General features: G+C 40.8%; 1 protein-coding gene across 2 annotated transcripts in view; it reads right to left on the bottom strand.

Annotated features, from left to right (window-relative positions):
• The window catches only part of REPS2 (RALBP1 associated Eps domain containing 2), a 281,085-nt gene that overhangs the window by 150,776 nt on the left and 107,426 nt on the right, over positions 1 to 22,883 (bottom strand). For both annotated transcript variants that reach the window (XM_082248503.1, XM_082248502.1), the window contains exon 5: positions 5,800 to 5,900. In XM_082248503.1, coding sequence (XP_082104629.1) covers positions 5,800 to 5,900 — 101 coding nt within the window. The remainder of the gene's footprint in view (positions 1 to 5,799; positions 5,901 to 22,883) is intronic.

Genomic DNA, 22,883 nt, shown 5'->3' with positions numbered 1-22,883 from the left:
ATAATGTCTTGTTTTTTAGGACTCACATCTCACATGCTAACCTGCATATATATATTCATAATACTAAACACTATGCCTTGTTAATAAACAACAAAGGAACAAAAACAAGTAGTGTTGCCAACTCTAAAACTATAAGCCTCGGTTCACACTAGGGCGACCTGTAAGGCGACCTGGTCGCCTCACAGGTCGCCTCCCATAGGGAAGCTGCGGACCCGTTTTAATAGGAGCGACACAAGTCGCTCCGACCTAGAAAAAGGGTCCGGAGCTTCTTTGGGGCGACCAGGAGGCGACCGCCATAGACTTCAATGTTATGAAGTCCGTGGCGGCCGCTCCGAGGTTGCGGCGCGCTGCTCGCACCGTGATCTCGGAGGTCGCCCCTGGAAGTAGCGTCGCGGTAGTGTGAACCGGCGCTTAGGTGTTTGTTTCATTAATTTATACAAGGGTTAAAGTTAAGCTTTTACACATAGATGCACCCTGGTACAAATTACTGTAAATCGTGACTATAAGGCCTCTTACACACAATACCCCTGTTTAAGCATCTCCTTTTTGGCCTCTTGCACACAATTCTCCTGTTTGAGTATCTACTTTTTCCAGACATTTTTTTTTTTTATGTATTTGCGCGTATTCGTGCATATTCGTGTGTATTTGCGTGCATTGAGGCTTAAATTACTGATCAAAAATGCAGATTTTTTCTATTTTGTTTTTACTGAAGAATACACAGCGCTTGTTTATGCGCCTGTGTGCACAGGCACATTACAATTAATGGGTTGTATTTTAGCTCAGAAAAAAAAAAAAAAAAAAAGCTGTACTGAGCTTTTTCAAGCTGCAAGATGCTCAAACAGGAGTATCGTGTGAAAGAGGCCTAAGCCCCGTTCACATTAGGTCGCTCCGACTTAGGGGGCGACCTGTGAAGTCTTCCGCGACTTCGGCGCGACTTGCACGGACTTCATAAAATGAATGTCTATGCAAGTCGCCTCCAGGTCGCCCCGAAGTAGTACAGGACCCTTTTTCTAAGTCGGAGCGACTTGTGGCGCTCCTATTAGAACAGCTCCTGTACTACTCAATGGACCCGACGGTACGCGACTTGCCAGGCTGACCAAGTCGCCTGGCAAGTCGTAATAGTGTGAACCAGCTCTTAAGAAGGCATCTCCAGATGCCTGCACATCCTGTCTAATTTACTGTAGACTGTTCCAAAATGCCAACAGACTAGGGTGACTGGGGTGAGCAACCAGCTCCCATAGCTCCTAGTTCTAGCCCACTTCCTTCTGGAGCTCACTACTGGCCCATAAGTGTCAAAGGCAGCCTTATTTTTTTGCCTGTAAATACCCCTGCATGTCCATGCATACAAAGGCGTTTAGAGGAGTTTTAGAGGTAGGGGCATTTAGAGGCAGAAAATAAAACCCACTGCCAGCGCATCCAGGAGCAGCAGCGTTTTGCCAGAAAAAAAAAAAACACTTGATGCGTGTAAATGCATCTAAACATGTGTTAACACGGTTAACCACTATTATTCAACCCACTGTTATATGGTATATGAGCTCTGTGTTTCCCTTCCTGTTTACCGCTAGTAACTTCTTGTTACAGCAGTCTTGGTCTAAGCCCGTGACGATTCTACCATTCGCATACTTCCCCCCCTCTGGGATCTGAATATCTCCACACTGTTACCTCTTCACTCGGTGGCTGACTGTTGGCTATGCCTCCCCACCCAGGCACAGCGAGTTCCCTTTACGGGGTGCCTGGGGGATAGGCCTCGACGACTCCTCTCCATCCCCAGATCCCCCATTTAGCAACCTCCTTTGTCACCACCTACAATGATTAACCTGAAGTTATGCTTATTTCTTGCACAGTTACCTTAAATTTTTTTGGTTGTATATCTACCGTTGTCCTTTGTATAACAAACGTTGTATCGTATTTGCTCTCTCTAATAAAAAGTTTGAAACAGGAAACGTGTTAACACTAGGGGCATAAAACGCTTCGGCATTAGTTAATTTCAACGGCCAGCATAAATTATTATGAAAATAATTAACGCTCAAGTGCTTGATGCACCTAAACGTGTTACACGTGTTTATATGGATCAAGTGTTTTTTTTCTGCAAAAATACTGCTGCCAGCAGGAAAGGCATCTAGGAGAGATGGCCAAAGCGTCCATTATGCACAAGCCCGTAGCATCTGTCATCTCATCTTTAATTTCTACAAAGGATAAAAAATTTTATTTGAATTTAAAACTTTTCAGAGCAGGATTCTTTTCCCCCCAGATTTTTTTTCTTGGCCTGCAGTATAGGTTTTTGTAAAACAAAATTTACTACTACCTACTAAAATGTTATACTAAACTAAACTTAATGTCCAACGTTCAGTTTATTGCATTATTATTATGAACATTAGTATAAATGAATTGTAGTGGAGATACAAGCACACTTGGGTTTAACTAATTATTTTTGCCATTTTAAATTGTTTAACCTACATTCTTTGTGCTAGCAGGTGTCTATTTTTCTCATTTCAGAAAGTTGAGAGTTATGCACTTATGACCAAGGAGTGTGGCAGTTACTTAGCTATGCCAGTTTAGAGCGCTGCTTAAGGGCGGAAAATCCATTTTTGCTACGAAATAAAGGTATTTTATAGTATTGAAAAGCAAACATAAGTAAAGTGATACAGGACTACAAAAAGAAAAAAAGATGACATTTCAACTGGGCTTTAAACACAACGCCTCCAAAATAAACTAAAATCTTCTGTAAAAATCAGAACCCAGTATAATGTTTACCCCCTTACCTCCTGTTTATATTACTACATTTTCTTACACCAGGTGCTCCTTAAGTGGTAACGCAAGATCACAGATCTAATGTAAAAGCTGCTTCACACCTCTATGCTTAAATACATATATTTTAAATTTGAGTTTAAGGGATGTATTTAGAGGAAAAATGCAGAGCTATTCATTGTGGAAAACTTCATGGACACTCATTCTGTGTAAATGCCAGCAAAATTGAATGCTACATGGCTATTTTCTCTCCAGGTCAGGCATTCTTCATTCAGGTGAATAGTGTGAATAAGGAAAATACAGCATTATGTCCACTAGATGGATCTGACAATCATAGTAAATAAATATATTTTTTTCCCTAGCTCTATCCTACCTATCCAGCCCTATCCTCTCAGCATCTTCCTACTTTGTGCTATACTTAGGAATGAAAAACATCTGGCCTGGAGATCAAACAGTCTTGTAACATTTGATTTTACTGGCATTTACACAGAACCAATGTGCATTCAGTTTCAAAGGACAAATAGCTTTTTTATGAATACACTTCTAAGTGTGTTTTCTTGTTTTTTGGTGTGCTTTATTTGCATTTGACAGTCCAGATTCCCACCGCACACGTTCCTGAAATGGGCTCTCAAAAGTACCGGGTACTGCAACGACCACCAGATGAATAATGCAGCATACACGAAACAAGGCAAATATTCGCCAACACACCATGGATCTTCAATTCAGTCCAAATTATTTTTATTGAATAAAGATCACATCACCGTGTAGTTCAACATTTCAGACAGACTAGTGTAGGACTCCTTCGCCAGGCATCTGAGGAAGGGGTCCTGCACGGCTCCGAAATATTACACTACACTATTTGTGTTGTGAGCATTCCTTGATAAAAACCATTTGGACCTAATTAAAGATCCATGGTGTGCTGGCAAATGTTTACTTTGTTTGCCTTTAAAACACACAGGTAATTAGGCAAGTAAAAAGCAGTGGGAGCACTCAATTTGTATACCTAACGCAAAGGGTACCACCCTCCTTACACAATATGGGGTCAAACAGTCCACTTAAAAGAACATAACCAACACCAAGGACTTGTATTTAAAAAAAAAAAAGCTTTATTATTGCATTGACCACATGGCATTTAGCATACTTTATCACATGTTAACAACATTTGGAGCCCCCAGTAATACCACATCTTCCTTATTTAAAAATGTTATAAATGTGTTATGTCCTCAGTTTAGATGCAGACATTACTTACTATAACTATAATTAAAGAAACTTTATCACATGCCAGACAATTTAAATCAGGCTGTTGCAGTTATATAAAAATATCATATTAGGAGGCCAAAAGTAAAGATTGGGGCAGGATCATCTTCAACTTATCTAGGAAAAATCTGAGATTTAGAAATAACTTAAACTGCTTATATCTTTGGATCTATTGATCGTCTTGATGTGTAGTTTTCACTTAAGTAAAAAGTATTTTAGCAATATATTCTCAGTTGGAATGCCCAAGTTCAGGACAGGTTCTTATAGTCAGGACTACTTCAAGCTATCCTTCATGTCTGCATTTACATGACACACTGTAAATTCTAGCTCTTCAATGCTCTTGCATCTGTCAGCTCACCTTTAATTTCTACACTGCATTTCATCTGCATTTCCATTTGAAACTCTTCTGAACAGTTTTTTTTGCCCAGATGTTCTGCCACTCATGGTAATAATCTTTATAAAATATACACAATATTCTAGGGTGCTTTGTTCAATATATATATATATATATATAAAACTGCTGTATGTTGCCAGACATACGTAGAAGTCATTGAAAACCTTCTAAAGCTGACTGGCTTGCCATGCAACTACCTAAGACAGTAGAATATCACTATATAAAAGAGTGCCAGCTTGACTGCACAATGCAGTAGAAGTGTCACAGAAAATGTACACCTCCACAGTTTAAGCCTTGAAATAAAAAATTTTTTTTCCTTCTCATAGGTTTCATGCAATATCCAACAGTTAATATGTAGATTTATGATAAATATTACATAGTATATATATATATACACACACACAAACATTCACTGCTCAAATGACAATTTTACTCAACCAAATCTTTTTAAATGATCACATTCATATAGACAGCTATTCATTTATAAGGGCATTATTATAATATTATGGAGATAGATAGATAGATAGATAGATAGATAGATAGATAGATAGATAGATAGATAGATAGATAGATAGATAGATAGATAGATAGATAGATAGATAGATAGATAGATAGATAGATAGATAGATAGATAGATAGATAGATAGATAGATAGATAGATAGATAGATAGATAGATAGCCCAATACCCATAGCAATAAAATATGTTAAAGGTGAATGTTAAAAAATAAAATGGCTTTATGAATGTTTTTTTACATGCTGAAATGAGCTGGGTAGAATTATATTTGGTGCATTAGTAATCAATATGCTCTTTCCTATAAATATCAAAATACCATTTATACAAATATTATGTAGAATTTTCTTAGTATAGCCAACTTAGAAGAAAGACAAAGAAAAAAAAACATCTATATTTTTGCAGCTGTCTATTTTTTATGGTTATGGCATACACATAAAAAAAATTGCACAGCATAAGATTTCAATATGTAAAAAAAAAAATAAACTTTAGCTTCTTGTCCGCTTTATTGGCGTACCATGTGTTCTGCAGATGTCTGATATAGTTAAACATGATAACGATAGCAGGCAGAGGTGATGGATGCTCTGCTAGTTACTGGTACAAGCCTATAGAACATGTCAGCCTTTGCAGCTGCAATTTAAACATTGTGCCATCTCTCTGCACAGTCTTATTCCAAGATTTACATTCTACAGTGAGCAGCAATTATTTATAACCGTAGATGCCTGGAAAACTAAGGAGAAAAAAAAAAAAACCCAGGTGCTGCCGTCTTATCACAGCAAACTGTAGAGACAGTAGAGAACCCTTATAAAATACATACGTGCATTCCCACCTGCATTGCTTTAGCACGTTTTTCATTTTTTTCTTGCTTACTGCCTGAAATGTCCTTACCCGGCTGAGAGAAGGATGTAAAGGTGCAGGCTGGTTTCCATAGTTCAGCGGCAACTGTCCATCCTGCTGAAGTAGTGCAGGGTGTCTAGTCTCATATGCTGCTGCAGAGAGGGAATAATAAAGAAGAATCGGTCATGTGACTCACAGGCTGCTGTTGCATGGTTACAAGCTGCAAGTGGTAATTAACTGAATTTAAAGCAATACAAGGCTGCAAAAAGTCACTTAACCAGTTCACTGCTTAGAATGTTGCACTCTTCTATAATAAAATCATAATATGGACATATCTTGACAGCCAAGAATTTTTTTTTTTATTTAATGTGTAGTAACACAGTCTAGATCAGCCTCTCTCATCCTTTTTACCCCAGAGGAACTCTTTAAATATTTTTTTCGATTTCTAAGAACCCCTGCTAAAATCAACTCATCATGGGAAAATGAGAAGAATGCCCCTTATATTGGTGGTCATGGAAGAACCCCCCCCTATCATTACAGTGGTGGCCACACACTATGCCACCAAAAGATCACTAGATGGCATTGGAGATGGAAATATTCAGGCAACATCAGATGGGGGTTCAATCTAAACCCCTAGCAAACTCTGGAAGAACCCTCGTGTTCCATAGATTCCTAGTTCAGAATGGCTGAAATATTGTCTGTGTTAGATCCACTGTTTTTATGCACATGAAAATAAAGGTATTCATTTCTCAACATCATATCATTTAGTTATATATTCATAAAACACATTTGTATATACAGCCAGCATTTGCACTTGAATCTGTCTTTATATCAGCTTCCTGTAACTTCAAGCACAATGGCACAGTGATTGGTCAAAGAAACACCACCATTCTCAACCAATCAGGGCTCTAAGGTTTTGCACAGGTCTATCAGTCTAAAGCTGGCCATATACTAGTGTATTTTCATACAAACATTCATATGAAAATTCTCATAAGTACATTAAATAAAATGACAGATGTCCCGTTTTCCAATCTCCACTCACCAGCGCCCTCACTGTTTATAGAGAACTACAAGCTGTCTGCTGTGGTGATAGATAGCAGTACCCCCCAGCAGTACCAGCCAGCAGTACCCACCAGCAGTACCCGCAAGCAGTACCCCCCAGCATTTCCAGCCAGAAGAACCCACCAGCAGTACCAGCCAGCAGTACCCACAAGCAGTACCCGCCAGCAGTACCCACCAGCAGAAACTGTCAGCATCTAATTGCTCCTGCTGCTTATCAGGGGAGCTTGATCTGTTAGTTTTGCCTGTCACATGTTTCTAGGTGTGATTTACTGGGTCTAAGGGAGTGTCCCCACTGGTATCCAATGAGGGAGTTTGTTGGACAGTGGAGGAAACCTAGCCAGTAGCACACCAGGGTTTATGGCTGTCTCAGTGGGTGTTGCAATGCATCCTGGGATTGGCAATAAATCTGGAGAAAGCATGTGATAGGGCATCTTTTGGCAAGAGCAAAGTCCCAGGAGGAGGTGGACGGCTGTCTCTCCTCCTGCAGGTGTGAGGAAGCTGGTTCAGGCAGTCAGCCTAGTGAACCAAGTGTGTGGAGCTGAGCTGCAGAGGATCCAGAGCACTGACATGTGGAGCTGCTGGCAAAGACTGTTGGGAAAAACAGTATTGTGACTACCAGGAGATCTGCCTAAAGTCCCATACACACGTTCAGATAATCGGACGACTTATCGTTTGAATTTTGTTGCATGATACTAACATCGAATTCAACAATGCGTACAAACCGTATGATTTTTGTCGTACGATTCGGGAAAAGCTTTCTGGTTGCTTAGCTACAGTGGGTACGGAAAGTATTCAGACCCCCTTAAATTTTTCACTCTTTGTTATATTGCAGCCATTTGCTAAAATCATTTAGGTTCATTCTTCTTCCTCATGAATGTACACATAGCACCCCACACTGACAGAAAAACACAGAATTGTTGACATTGTTGCAGATTTATTAAAAAAGAAAAACTGAAATATCACATGGTCCTAAGTATTCAGACCCTTTGCTGTGACACTCATATATTTAACTCAGGTGCTTTCCATTTCTTCTGATCATCCTTGAGATGGTTCTACACCTTCATTTGAGTCCAGCTGTGTTTGATTATACTGATTGGACTTGATTAGGAAAGCCACACACCTGTCTATATAAGACCTTCCAGATCACAATGCATGTCAGAGCAAATGAGAATCATGAGGTCAAAGGAACTGCCTGAAGAGCTCAGAGACAGAATTGTGGCAAGGCACAGATCTGGCCAAGGTTACAAAAAGATTTCTGCTGCACTTAAGGTTCCTAAGAGCACAGTGGCCTCCATAATCCTCAGATGGAAGACGTTTGGGACGACCAGAACCCTTCCTAGAGCTGGCCTTCCGGCCAAACTAAGCTATCGGGGGAGAAGAGCCTTGGTGAGAGAGGTAAAGAAGAACCCAAAGATCACTGTGGCTGAGCTCCAGAGATGCAGTCAGGAGATGGGAGAAAGTTGTAGAAAGTCAACCATCACTGCAGCCCTCCACCAGTCGGGGCTTTATGGCAGAGTGGCCCGACGGAAGCCTCTCCTCGGTGTAAGACACATGAAAGCCCGCATGGAGTTTGCTAAAAAACACCTGAAGGACTCCAAGATGGTGAGAAATAAGATTCTCTGGTCTGATGAGACCAAAATAGAACTTTTTGGCCTTAATTCTAAGCGGTATGTGTGGAGAAAACCAGGCACTGCTCATCACCTGTCCAATACAGTCCCAACAGTGAAGCATGGTGGTGGCAGCATCATGCTGTGGGGGTGTTTTTCAGCTTCAGGGACAGGACGACTGGTTGTAATCGAGGGAAAGATGAATGCGGCCAAGTACAGGGATATCCTGGACAAAAACCTTCTCCAGAGTGCTCTGGACCTCAGACTGGGCCGAAGGTTTACCTTCCAACAAGACAATGAGCCTAAGCACACAGCTAAAATAACGAAGGAGTGGCTTCACAACAACTCCGTGACTGTTCTTGAATGGCCCAGCCAGAGCCCTGACTTAAACCCAATTGAGCATCTCTGGAGAGACCTAAAAATGGTTGTCCCCCAACGTTTACCATCCAACCTGACAGAACTGGAGAGGATCTGCAAGGAGGAATGGCAGAGGATCCCCAAATCCAGGTGTGAAAGACTTGTTGCATCTTTCCCAAAAAGACTCCTGGCTGTATTAGATCAAAAGGGGGCTTCTACTAAATACTGAGCAAAGGGTCTGAATACTTAGGACCATGTGATATTTCAGTTTTTCTTTTTTAATAAATCTGCAACAATGTCAACAATTCTGTGTTTTTCTGTCAGTATGGGGTGCTATGTGTACATTCATGAGGAAGAAGAATGAACCTAAATGATTTTAGCAAATGGCTGCAATATAACAAAGAGTGAAAAATTTAAGGGGGTCTGAATACTTTCCGTACCCACTGTACGTATCAGATGGTACAAAACAAAAACAATGGCAGCCAGCCTTTTTCCGTGCTATTTTAGTGTTTCTGATCATGCGCGGTCTTTGTCTATCGATTTTTAGCGGATGCATAGTGTACTGATGAAACGATTGTCGTTCGCGGGGTTATCGTACGACAGAAGTTTTCCTATTTGTCCCTTCAGATTTTGTTGGACCAACTTTTGTGATCGGCTATCGAAAGCTGTGTACTAACGACCAGATTATCGTGCGATCAGGTCGAAAGCGAGTTATATCGTACGGTTATCGGAACGTGCGTACAGGGCATAAGGGTCTGCCTAAGAGGGGACCACTCCAGAGAAGTCAGGGGATCAAGGAGCTAGCTCACACGGGAAGTTTATTAGTAAAGGGGGTGCCGTGTAGTTGACCCTGAAGACTGGGAACAAAAGGGGGTGCCAGGAAGGGACCTGAAGTTGTTTAGCAATACAGTACAGATTACCTCAGAAATCTTATTCATTTATACTTCACAGCTAAGGGCAAAGTGAAGCAGCGGCCTGGCTGTGACTAGCGTTACTCAGCTTTTGTGCAAATTGTGCATAGTTGTATACAGTTGGAGTATCCCACTCATTCCCTTCTCCTATCCAAGTTCCAAATAAAAAAACAAAAACCAAAGCTACTGTGGACTGTTTCCTGACTGAGCTAAAACACTTGGGAAAATGTCAAACTGTCATGTTGTTGCTAATGGTAACCCAGGGGAACCCATAATCAGCAGCTCCCAAGGGAGTAGTGATACATAAGTATCTCAGCATGTGCAGTGTTTCTGACTCCTACCACCATGACCACTTCAAATCACCTGGAAAACCAGTTGCGAGTAGCAACATCATCAATACCAGCTACCATCACACAGCTCACCAAAGAGAAGCAGTTCCAGCCATCACATTAGGGGTGAGTTAATTAAATATTTGGCCAAATATAACAGGCTAAGTTTAAGTTGGTAATTTTGTACGGCCCCCAAATTATGTTATAAATATCCAAATGGCCCTTGGCAGAAAAAAGGTTCCCCATCCCTGGTCTAACTGGATCAATTAATGCTCTAGAATAGACAGAACTTCGGTTTCTTTGCACTTGTGCAGTAATTCAGTTAGAAAAACTCTAATATGTGCTTTGTATGGAGTTCTGCAGGGTATTCCAGGCAAATTAGTTGGTGTCACCAATGTAGGAGGTCACTTTATTTAGGCATCAGGTAAGCATTGTAATGCTGAGGTGAATGCTGAAAGCATTGTGCTTATTGTGCTCAGACCAAGAAAAAAACGATATGAGAAGAGTATATCAAGTTTGTGGAAATAGAAGACGTGTAAGAATGTCATCAATCCCTGAATAAGATCTGTGGCACAGTGGAATTATTTATAGCTCATTTTGGTGCTAGTTATCTCTCTCCATGTGTCTGTACAGTCCTATAGGTGGAAAAGCTGCATAGAACTGGTACAGATTGGACAGTGGTGAGTTTATCTTTGCCCACTTGAACCGGGGTAAAGTTTATCCAAAGTTTTTTTTTGTTGTTGTTGTTTTGGATGGAGTGTGGAAGGGTTATAACTCATTTTGGGTTCTTTTTCTATCTGTCTCCCCACAGAGGTGATTTACCCTTAAGTGTTGGGCAATTCATACTCTTACAATTGTTACCAGAGAAGAAGTGGATGGGAACTCTTCAAATTGAGGCAACTGGCTAATAGAGGTTTTTCACTCACTTCATATTGTACTTTCAAGTTAGGAATAAGGGTAAAATTTTCCCTATGGGTTTCACATTCTGTACAAAAAAAAAAGTTTCTGGCTTTAAATGTACTTTACCACACCACACAATATTATTGCTTGGTACTGGGGAGTAGCCAAATGTTATTAGTGATGGAAAATGTTGAGAAGTGATTCAGGGGAAGAAGGCGCACAAGAACTAATGACACAAATGTAGCCCTCTAGGAAAGTGCTAGCAAATATATACATACTTCCCTTAAGTATCAGCAGTTAAATTAAGGATTTTTAATAGGAAACTGCTCATACTGAGGGCTAAAACACCCCTATTTTGTTTCTGGAAATTAGATAGGAGATGCATTTTGGTAGGAGCTTGAGGTAAGTGCATTTATTCTAAATTGATGATATCTTAGTGGTATTTTGAATGAGATATAAATATATTTTCAATAGAGAATTTTAAGTATGTTGTTGTAGATGTCTTAATACATAGTAAGAAGAAAAGCTATAGCTTTTATAGCTTTTAATTCCCAACATTTATGTAAGGTAACTATCTACCCAAGGCATTCCAATCCATCAGAGGCATTTTCTGATCCATCAGTAAACCTGCAAAACATATCAGTAAGTACATATCAAACAGTTGGCTAAGACTGAGAACAAAGCCTGGGGAGATTAGAGTTTTCCACAAAAGGTAGTGGTAAGGCCCAGGCTGAGTTTTCAGGGACTTAAAGTGGTTAAAGCGTTTTTTTTTTTTTTTTTTTCGGACTTGCAAGGTAAAGGCTTAATTTGCTAGTATGCATCGCTTACTAGCACAATATGTGAAATTTACCTGAAAACTAAGCCCTCCAGTGATGCAATGTAATCCATCTTCAACTGGTCTTCCTTCCGGGTCCACGGTGTCCGACTGTGTGACAGGCTGGAGCCATGATGACGTCACTCCTGCACATATGCAGGGGAGCAGTCATTAATGGTACAGGTACCTGAAGAAACGGCACGAGTAGCCATTCCTTCAGAGCGCATGCGCCGATGACATAGTAGGCTGCATGTAATGTAAATATTATTATAGATTTAGCAAAAGGTACAAATTAAGCCTTTGAGTTTACTTCCTATTTAAAGCAGAACCAAATCCTCCTATCCTTTACAGCAGGGGTCAGAAACCTGTAGATCGCAATTTACCAGTACCAGTTTGATCTGCAGTTGGCATGGCGCTGAACATGTGATCTGTTACTCGTGGGTCTTTCTTTACCTTATTGAGGATTCTTTGTTTTGCTTTGGAAGTCATCTTGGCAGGGCACCCACTTCTAGGAAGGGTAGTCACAGTACTAAATTGTCAGCATTTATAGACAATTTGTTTAACTCTCGACTGATGGATGCCTAAACACTTTAAGATTGCTCTGTATCCCTTACCAGCCTTATGCAGATCAACTACTCTTGATTGTATGTCTTCAGAGAGATCCTTCTTTGTAAAGCATGAATCATATCTTGAATCACAACATGAATTTGATGCCTCTTATTAATAGCAATATTCAAGTCGTTCTAAAAGGTAGAAGTTTTTTTTTTTCAGCTTAATGCATTCTATGCATTAGGATAAAAAAACAAACATTCAGTGTAGAGCAGCCCCCGTAAAACTTACCTGAGCTCCATCTCGATCCAGTGGTGTGCACGAGTACTCCTAGGCCATCCAGGCTGCACCATTGGCTCTCCCTGCTGTCAAAGTCAGTTAGCCAATGAGGAGAGAGGGGGTGGGGCCGAACTGCAGCTCCGTATCTCAATGGCCTCAGAGAACTGCGGCTCGGCTCGAGTGACCCCTAGCACGCTGCTTGCTGTGGGGGCACTAGACAGGAGGGAGGGGCCAGGAGCACCAGTGATGGAGCCAAGAAGAGGAGGATCCAGGCTGCTCTGTGCAAACCCAGTGCACAGAAAAGGTAAGTATAACATGTTTGTTATTTTTAAATGAAAAAAAAATAGACTTTAGTATCACTTTAAGGCTGCATTCACACTTGAGCGTAGCGTTTTTTACCGCGATTTTTACAGTGATTTTACCGCAATTTTTTCAGGCGTTTTTCATTGACATCTATCAAAAACGCTGGTAATCAGCCCAAAAAGAAGCTCATGTACTTTTTTCAGCTACAGGCGTTTTGCAAAACGCTCAGATGTGAACAGGGGCCATTTAAATGAATGGGGTTTTACTTGTTGGGCGTTTTGGAAGCGTTTCTTTTGAGCGTTTTTGGAGCTGAAAACGCCCAGGTGTGAATGGAGCCTAAGATGTTTAAATGCCAATCAAAGTAACTGTAAACCACATCACCAAACTCATTTCATTAATTGGACTCCATGTGTGCAAACAATTGATTCCAATTTCATGGAAGTAATTAGTCTATGGGATTACTTACCTTTTCCTCCAGTATGGTGAATGTTTAATGGGTATGTTCAATGAAGACAAGAAATTAGAACTTTGTGTTTTATCAGCTTAACTACTTTACCTCCAGGAGGTTTTACCCCTTCATTTTTTCTATTCAGCACTGTGCTACTTAACTGGTAATTGCTCTCTCATGCAAAACTGTACCCAAATGAAATTTATTTAATTTTTTGAACGCAAATAGAGCTTTCTTTTGTTCGTATTTAATCAACAATGTTTTTTTAATTTTTACGAAATCAACAAAAAAATACTTAAATGTTTGGAAAAAAAAAAAACACAAAAAACACAAATTTTTCTTCGCTTTGATTAAATAATTTTGCAAACAAATACTCTTTCTTCATTAATTTAGGCCAAATTGTAGTCTGCTACATTGCTTTGGTAAAAATAACCCAAATCATTGTATATGTCTACAAACTATGGCATATATATTGGAAAATTATTAAATCCTGATGTACTGACATTCCTTGAGGCCCTAAAATGCCAGGCCAGTACAAACAACTCCCCCCCCCCTAAAAAAATACCTCTTTTTCTAAAGTAGATAAATCTAAAGGTATTTAGTAAGTGGTATTGCAAGTTTTTTGAAGTTTTAAATTCTTGTCACAATTTTTTAGAAAATTAAGAAATTCTTGTTTTTTTCACAATTTTTTTTTTTTTTTTTACATACGGTCACCAGCGCAGTGTAGCGTCATCATATGACTGGTGTGGCAGTGATCAGGGATACTGACTGGTGACAGTATATATAAATCTATAAAATAATAATAATAATAAAATCATTTCTTATTCAATTTTTTTAACTGTTTAAAAAAAAATGAATTTTTTTACAGTTTATTTTTTACATACTTTCATCAGCGTAGTTCGGTGTCACCATAGTGACACTGTACTACTCTGGAGGAAGGTGATCTGCATTTTTTTTTTCTTTTTTTACACTGTGATTGATTGTTACAGTGATAATCACTATAACAGCAATCGTTTGAACTGTCATGAATGTCTTTCATTTATGACTCATTGTTTACTATTGTGATGATGTGATTGGCCCACAGCTAACACATGGTACAGGGTGCTGTGATTGGCCCAGGTGACCAACCAGAGATCACACACAGCAGTAAACGATGATGTCATTAACCTCCCTGGCGGTATGATTATGTCAGGAATTATGTACCAAAAGCTGTACAATTTTTTGATATTTATAATTTATAATTTACAATTTATAATATTTGATATTTTTCTGATACTAAGGTAATACAGTGTAATCCTCTCAGATTACATTGCATCACCTCCTTTTTATGCGTTTGTGTTTGTGCAACATTTGAATTTCCCTCCCAGTTCCGCTCCCATGCCCCATTGCTGCTGCAGGGAAAGGAACCAGGAAGTCAGAGCGACGTACGGCGCGGCGGGGATCTCAACGGCGATCACAGCAATGGGAGATCATCGCTGGATCGCCAGGAGAAGGTAGGGAACCCCGCTGCAGGCTCTGCACATCTACCCCGAGCGTGACTCGGGGATACCGATCCTAGCATGAAAAAACCACCCCGAGTCACGCTCGGGGTTACCGCTAAGGGAGTTAATGGATTGCTTTTATGACAATTGTTTACTATATGACATGCGATACTCACAGCGGCCTAGCACCACAATTCGCTGTGTCCAGTGGTTGCAGATCTTGCTGCTGAATGCCTCAGCTGGAGCCTGCAGTGCGCATGTGCACCGCAATGTATGGGTATGTTGCAGTGCCTGAGGGTTGCAGTACTTGCCAGTCGGCAAGTGGTTAAGCACATTGTGTTTGTCTATTAGTTGGTTGGGGGCAATAGTCAGCCTATGACAGTTTAAGGGGCTTGGGGATTGTACTTAAAAGGTAAAAGTGGCCATCAACAATACACATTTGGTTTTATATATTGATGTATTATTGTGTTTAAAGAAAAAAGACCCCGCTTATGCCTGTTTTATATAACATAACGCAATACCAGACTTAAATACTTATGTGATTGGTGATAAGATGTGTAAATAACTGTATGATACTTGGGACACAATGGAGAAGATTTACGCCTAGAGTTTGTTTTTTTTAAATAAATTTGTTTTTAAAATGTTATTGTATGGTAGGTCAGCGTGTCTTTGCCTGCCTAAATTCTGTAGTCCAGCAGGCAGGGCTGACAATACTGGTTGGGATTTCAGTGTAGCAGAGGCACCATGTGGTCAGCCCCAGTATGCAATTAAGAAGAGCACACTTATTTATTTTTAACTAAGAAAAAACCAAGACTTTACAATCAAACCTGTTATACCGTGTTTCCCCGAAAAAAAGCCCTACTACGAAAATAAGACCTAGTGTGATTTTCGGGGAGAGCTGAAAAATAAGCCCTACCCTGAAAATAAGCCCTAGTAAAGTCCTTGTAAAAACATGTAATCCATTTTGTAAAAAGATTATACATGTCCAGTTCGTCTCATTTTGTAACTTTTTTGTCGAAAATACCCTATTTTCAGCGCCGCTGGGCGCTCATCTCCTCTCCTCCCGACTGAGGTCAGGGGCCCCTCCCTCTACAATGCTCGGAGCAGGGCTGACATCAGCAGGGATCTCGGCCCCTCCCTCTGCAGTATTCAGAACGGGGTAGAAGAGCTCTGGTGGGTCACGTGAGCACCCAGCGGCACTGTAAATGAGGTATTTTGCACAAAAAAGTTACAAAAGGAGACACATTGCACATTAAATAATCTTTTTACAAAACGGATTACAGAATTTTACAATGACCTTAACAAAGGTTTATTTTTGGGATTACAGAATGTCATAATGAGGACTCCTGAGCTGACAGGGGGAGAGGGGGAAAGAAGACAGGGGACACAGGAACTTTTTTTAAAAATGTTTTTGTTTTATTCCAGGATTTCTAGAACACAGAGAGGGGTAAATGACACAGCACAAGCATTGTGCGGTGCTGTCTATCATGCTTTAAACGCAGTGGTCCTCAACCCTGGCCTACAGGGCCCACTAACAGGCCAGATTTGCAAGATAACTGAAATACATCCCATGTGATATCATTTGCTGCTCAGTGATTGCAGTACTCTAGTCTGCATCTCCCCAAGGTAATACCTAAAATCTGGCCTGTTAGTGGGCCCTGAGGACCTGGAGTTGAGGACCACTGCTTTAAAGGACCAGGATATTTTTTTTTTTTAGGGTTACAACCACTTTAACCACTTAAGCCCCAGGCCTATTTTTCCACACTTTTTGTTTACAAGTTAAAATCAGTATTTTTTCCTAGAAAACTACTTAGAACCCCCAAACATTATATATATATATTTTTTAGCAAAGACTCTGGCGAATAAAATGGTGGTCATTGCAATATTTTTTGTCACGAGGCATTTGCGCAGCGGTCTTTCAAACGCCATTTTTTTTTTAAATTACGAATAATCACATTTCACTGCATTTAGAAAAAACTAAACAGTAAAGTTAGCCCATCTATTTTGTATATTGTGAAAGATGATGTCACGCCGAGTAAATATATACCCAACATGTTATGGTTTAAAATTGCGCACACCCGTGGAATGGTGACAAACTACGGTCAATAAAAATCTCCATAGGCGACGCTTTAAATTTTTTTAACGGTTACCAGTTTAGAGTTACGATCTTTTTTCTTAATCATTGCTCACACTCTGGTGATCGCAGCAATATCCCACATGTGTGGTTTGAACAGCGATTTCATTCGCGGCGCGACTTCCATATACGTTTTCTTTCATGCGCAAGCTCACGGCGATGGGGGCGGCTACATTTTTTTCCTATTTATTTTATTTTTTTAATTTTAACACAGGTTTTAAAAAAAATAAATAAATCTGATCACTTTTCTTGCTGTCACAAGCAATGTAAACATCCCTTGTTACAGCAATATGCAGTGACAGGTACTCTTTATGGAGGGATCGAGGGTCTAAAAGACCCTAGACCCCTCCACTGCACTTCCATGTATTCAAGACGCCGAAAACTGCATTTTTGAATACAGTTACTTTTTGAATCTGCCGCCTTTAGCAGCCGAGTAACCCAGATGTGATGTCATGGATGCCGCCTCCGGGTTATGTCATCGGAGACCCGATCGAAGCTGCATCCAGCTTAGATCGGGACTCCATCCAGCCGGCAGAGGCGCCAGCTGGTTGCCCGAGCAGAGCCGCGGAAGGCCGGGAGGGGGGGGGCGATGTCCCCTCCCACTCGCCGGGGTAACGATCGAGCGGCTCCCGGAGGCATCATCCCGGTACAACCACCACTTAAAGTGAGCCGACGTAGGGGTACGTCAGTTTGTGTTACGTGGTTAACCACTTCCATACAGAGCAGTTAGACACCCTTCCTGCCCAGACCAATTTTCAGCTTTCAGCACTCTCACACTTTGAATGACAATTGCTCAGTCATGCTACACTGTAACCAAACAAAATTTTTATCATTTTTTTCACACAAATAGAGCTTTCTTTTGGTGGTATTTGATCACAACTGGGGTTTTTTTTTCGTGATATATGCAAAAAAAGAGCAAAAATTTTGAAAAAAAAACTTTTTTTTAGTTTCAATTATAAAATTTTGCAAAAAATTAATTTTTCTTCATACATTTGGGCCAAAATGTATACTGCTACATGTCTTTGGTAAAATTAACCCAAATTAGTGTATATTATTTAGTCTGTGTGAAAGTTATTGAGTCTAGAAGCTATGGTACCAATTACTGAAAATTGATCACACCAGATGTACTGACTGCCTATCTCCTTTCTTGAGGCCCTGAAATGTCAGGACAGTACAAATACCGCCCAAATGACCCCTTTTTGTAAAGTAGACAGTCCAAGGTATTTAGTAAGAGGCATGGTGGGTTTTTTGAAGTTGTAACTTTTTCCCACAATTCTTGGGAAAATGAAGAAAAACTTTTTTTTTTCTTTTTTTTCCCACAAAGTTGTCAATTTATAAGCTATTTCTAACACATAGCATGAACACAGCAAAAATGACACCCAAAAATACATTCTGCTACTCCTTCCGAGTATGGCGATACCACATGTGTGAGACTTTTACACAGCCTGGCCACAAAAAGAGACTCCACGTCCAAGAAGCACCTTCAGGCGTTCTAGGAGCATAAATACACATAAAACTTTCTTACTACCTATCACACTTTTCAAGGCCCTAGAGCACCAATACAATGGAAAAGTCCACAAAATGACTCCATTTTGGAAAGCAAACACTCCAACATATATTCTATTATGCATTATGGGTCGTTTGAACATATTTTTTTCCACAGGTTTTTGGAAAATGTGGGAAAAAAATGAAAACTTTTTTTTTTTTTACACAAAGTTGTCAATTTATAGGATATTCCTAACACATAGCATGTACACAGCAAAAATGACACCCCAAAATACATTCTGCCACTCCTCCTGAGTATGGCAATACCACATGTGTGAGACTTTTTCCCAGCCTAGCCATATAGAGGGGCCCAACATCCAAGGAGCATCATTATGCATCCTAGCCACTTGCCTAGGCCTATTTTTGACATTTGGTGTTTACAAGCTAAAATCAGTTGTTTTGCTAGAAAACTGCTTAGAACCCCCAAACATTATATATTTTTTTTTTAGCAGAGACCCTAGAGATTAAAATGGAGATTATTGCAATATTTTTTATCACACCGTATTTGCGCAGCGGTCTTCCAAACGCAATTTTTTTGGAAAAAATTCACTTTTTTTAATTAAAAAATAAGAAACCAGTAAAGTTAGCCCAATTTCTTTCCATAATGTGAAAGATAATGTTACGCCGAGTAAATAGATACCCAACATGTCATGTTTCAAAATTGCGCACGCTCACGGAATGGCGACAAACTTTGGTACTTAAAAATCCCCATAGGCGACAATTTAAAAATTTCTACAGGTTGCCATCTTTGAGCTACAGAGGAGTTCTAGGGCTCAAATTATGCCCCTTGCTCTAACGATCGCGGCGATACCTCACATGTGTGGTTTGAACACCGTTTACATATGTGGGCGGGGTTTCCGTATGCATCGCTTTTGCGCGCGAGCTAACGGGGACAGGGTGCTTTAATTTTTTTTTTTTTTACTATTTATTTTATTTATTATTTTTTATTTTTACACCGTTTAACAAAAAAAAAAAAATGGATCATTTTTATTTCTATTACAAGAAATGTAAACATTACTTGTAATAGAAAAAGGCACGACAGGACCTTTTTTTTGTGAGATCTGGGGTCAAAAAGTCCTCAGATCTCACAAGTACACTAAAAGATAGAAAAAAAAAAAATTATTATATAAAATGAAAAAAAAAAAAAGGACCTTTAAACCGGTTGCTAGGCAACAACATTTTCCGTAGCTCCGGTCCTCCAAGACCATAGAGTCAAGTGAGGGCAAGCTTGCCCTCACTCGACATCCTGTCTGTGAGGATCCGGGACGGATCGTTTTCCCCGCTGTCGGCGGGTCCAGTAAGCGGGGAAAAGGACCGGACGCGGCGGGAGGGGGGGGGGGGCACCTACTCCGCCATCCCGGACGGGTGATCCCACGGCGAATCCACCACTGGGACCACCCTTATCGGAAAGCCAACCGTCCACCGTTTAAAAAAATACCAGGGTTATGGCAGCTATCTGCTGCCATAACACCGGTATTTAGGTTTAAACGGAGGACGTATATAAACTTTTTTGGACTTAGACATGGTGGCTGTATGAAGGGCGACAGGTACTCGGGTACTTTGTTAAGCAGGTGACAGGCAGGTGACAGGTACTCTGGTACTGATGAGCAGGTGGCAGGTACTCGGGTACTCCGATAGGCAGGTGACAGGTACTCGGGTACTCCGATAGGCAGGTGACAGGTACTCCGATAGGCAGGTGACAGGCAGGTGATAGGTACTGATGAGTAGTACTGATACTAGTACTGATACTGATAGGTGATACTGTACTGATGGGTACTGATGATCAGTACTGATACGTGATAGGTACTGATGAGTACTGATGAGTAGTGATGGGTACTGATGAGCAGGCGGCAAGTACTCGGGTACTTCAGGCGTCAGGTACTCTGATGAGCAGGTGGAAGGTACTCGGGTACTTTGATGGGTAGGTGACAGGTACTCAGGTACTCTGATGACGGGTTGACAAAGTACCCGAGTACCTGTCATCAGAGTACCCGAGTACCTGTCATCAGAGTACCCGAGTATCCGTCATCAGAGTACCCGAGTATCCGTCATCAGAGTACCCGAGTATCCGTCATCAGAGTACCCGAGTACCTGTCATCAGAGTACCCGAGTACCTGTCATCAGAGTACCCGAGTACCCGTCATCAGAGTACCCGTCATCAGAGTACCCGAGTACCTGTCATCAGAGTACCCGAGTACCTGTCATCAGAGTACCCGAGTACCTGTCATCAGAGTACCCGAATACCTGTCACCAGCCCATCAGAGTACCCGAGTACCTGTCATCAGAGTATCTGATGGGCTGGTGACAGGTACTCGGGTACTTTGATGGGCTAGTGACAGGTGCTCTTTATTGGGGGGGGGGGCAATCAGTGTGTTTGGGGTGCACTGTACTTGGTAACTACCTGCTACCACACTCTCTTCCTCACACAGGATCAGTGTGTGAGGAGGAGAACACGGTGACAGCTAGTTACCGTGTTCTCTGTTGACATTTGTGACCGGCTGTGATTGGACACAGCCGGTCACGTGGTAAAGAGCCAATTTCATTGGCTCTTTACCTAGATCGGGGATCGACTCTGTCCGAGGGACGAGCCTCGTCCCCGATCGCTGCTCTGCGCGCCCCCGGGGGCGCGCATTGCAGAGAGAACGAGCGGCTCGTGCTGGAGCCGCTCATGTGATCGGCTGTGATTGACACAGCCGATCACGTGGTAAACAGCCAATTTCTATTGGCTGTTTACCTTGATCAGGGATGGGCTATGTCCGAGGGACGAGCCTCACCCCCGATCGCTGCGCTGCGCGCCCTCCCAGGGGCGCGCAGTAGCAGCTAGAGCGGGCGGACGTCATATGACGCCCGCCCGGATCCGTACAACCACCATGCCGACGTCATATTACTATGACTCGGTATGGAAGTGGTTAAGATCGTCATTGTACATACCGTAAATAAATAAGACATCCCCTGAAAAAAATTCCTAGTGTGATTTTTGTAGACAAAATATAAGACCCAGTCCTATTTTCAGGGAATCACCTCCTGGCCCCTCCCTCCTGTTGAGTGCTCCCACAGCAAGGCATCCATTCAGACACGGAACCATGATTCGGCCCCCTTTCTCTTCTCATTGGCTGAATGATTTTGATTGACAGCAGGCGAGAGCCAATGGTGCCGCGTTGCTGTCTCCACCAATGAGGAGGAGAGTCCCATGCAGCAGAGACACTGCTGCAACATCGCTGGATCTAGATGGGGTTCAGGTAAGTATTAGGGGGCTGCTGCACACAGAAGGTTTTTTATCTTAATGCAAAGAATGCATCAAGATAAAAAAAAACCTTCTACCTTTACAATTACTTTAAATGAACAGGCATTTTTATGTACTTTTAGCATTTTATAGATACCAAACAGGAAAATTTGATTGGTACAGAGATGTACATTTTTTTTTTTTGCTGCGGCATACACTTGGTAAGGCACAAAGCAGTTTTTAATTACTGCATAAAACATTATGTATATCTGAATACAGCTAACAGTAGAGAAACTGCCTTACGATTGTAAGTGATACCTAAAACCTGGGGTATAGCTTAAAATTATATGGCTGTCTATCTATTTTGTAGTGAAGAAATCTGAATATGTATATATTTTTTTTTTTTACTTTGGAATGAGGAGGTCAGGGTTTTGCTCGCTTTTTCACTATAAAAGGGAATTTAATCCTAAAACTTATAGTAACAGGGATATGTAGAAATCTTCCACTCCGGACAACTGTTTTTATGACAGAACAGAATCTTACTTAGTTGTGTGCCTAGTACAGAAAGTATAGTCAAATCTCCTTAAAATAACAAACAAAAAAAATGTGAAAGGGACTTTAGCCATTCCCTATTCTATCCAAATCTAAACAGTTTTGGCTATTGATATAGTTTAGGAACAGACAAACTCTTTTTGCTGAAACATACTCACTGGGCAAGAATCCTTCACAAAGTAATTAACTATGAAACAATATCAGCAATATAATCAAGAACGGCTATTCTATTTATGCGCCTAATTTTTGTCTGTTTTTCTACCTTTGTAAAAAAAAAAAAAAGTTCAATTGTTTGTAGTGAGTGCAGGAAGGAAGCTCACTGTGAGACCTTTTTGAGCGGACACCATGTGTGCAGAAACCTCTATTGTTTCTCAGAAATGCAGACGTCAAGATCAGACTAAGAAAACTGAAATTCTGTAAAAGTTGCTCTTGCACACAGATAGAACTGGATTTACTGTATAGTTAGTTTTTTTTTTTTTTTAAAGATTATTGTTGTTACTGTGAAATCTTTTGAAGTCCATTGAGGGACACAGGAATTCAGTAGTTATACTGTCACCCACAAACAGTTGGAACACTGGCAAATGGTAGAAGGTATAAACCAGCCCTGTATAATCCCTCCTCAAACCGGTTTTGTGAGCAAG

Source organism: Pelophylax lessonae (genome assembly GCF_965119305.1).
Source record: "Pelophylax lessonae genome assembly, chromosome: 2".
Classification (NCBI taxonomy): domain Eukaryota; kingdom Metazoa; phylum Chordata; class Amphibia; order Anura; family Ranidae; genus Pelophylax; species Pelophylax lessonae.
This window is presented reverse-complemented; position numbering and strand designations above follow the sequence as displayed.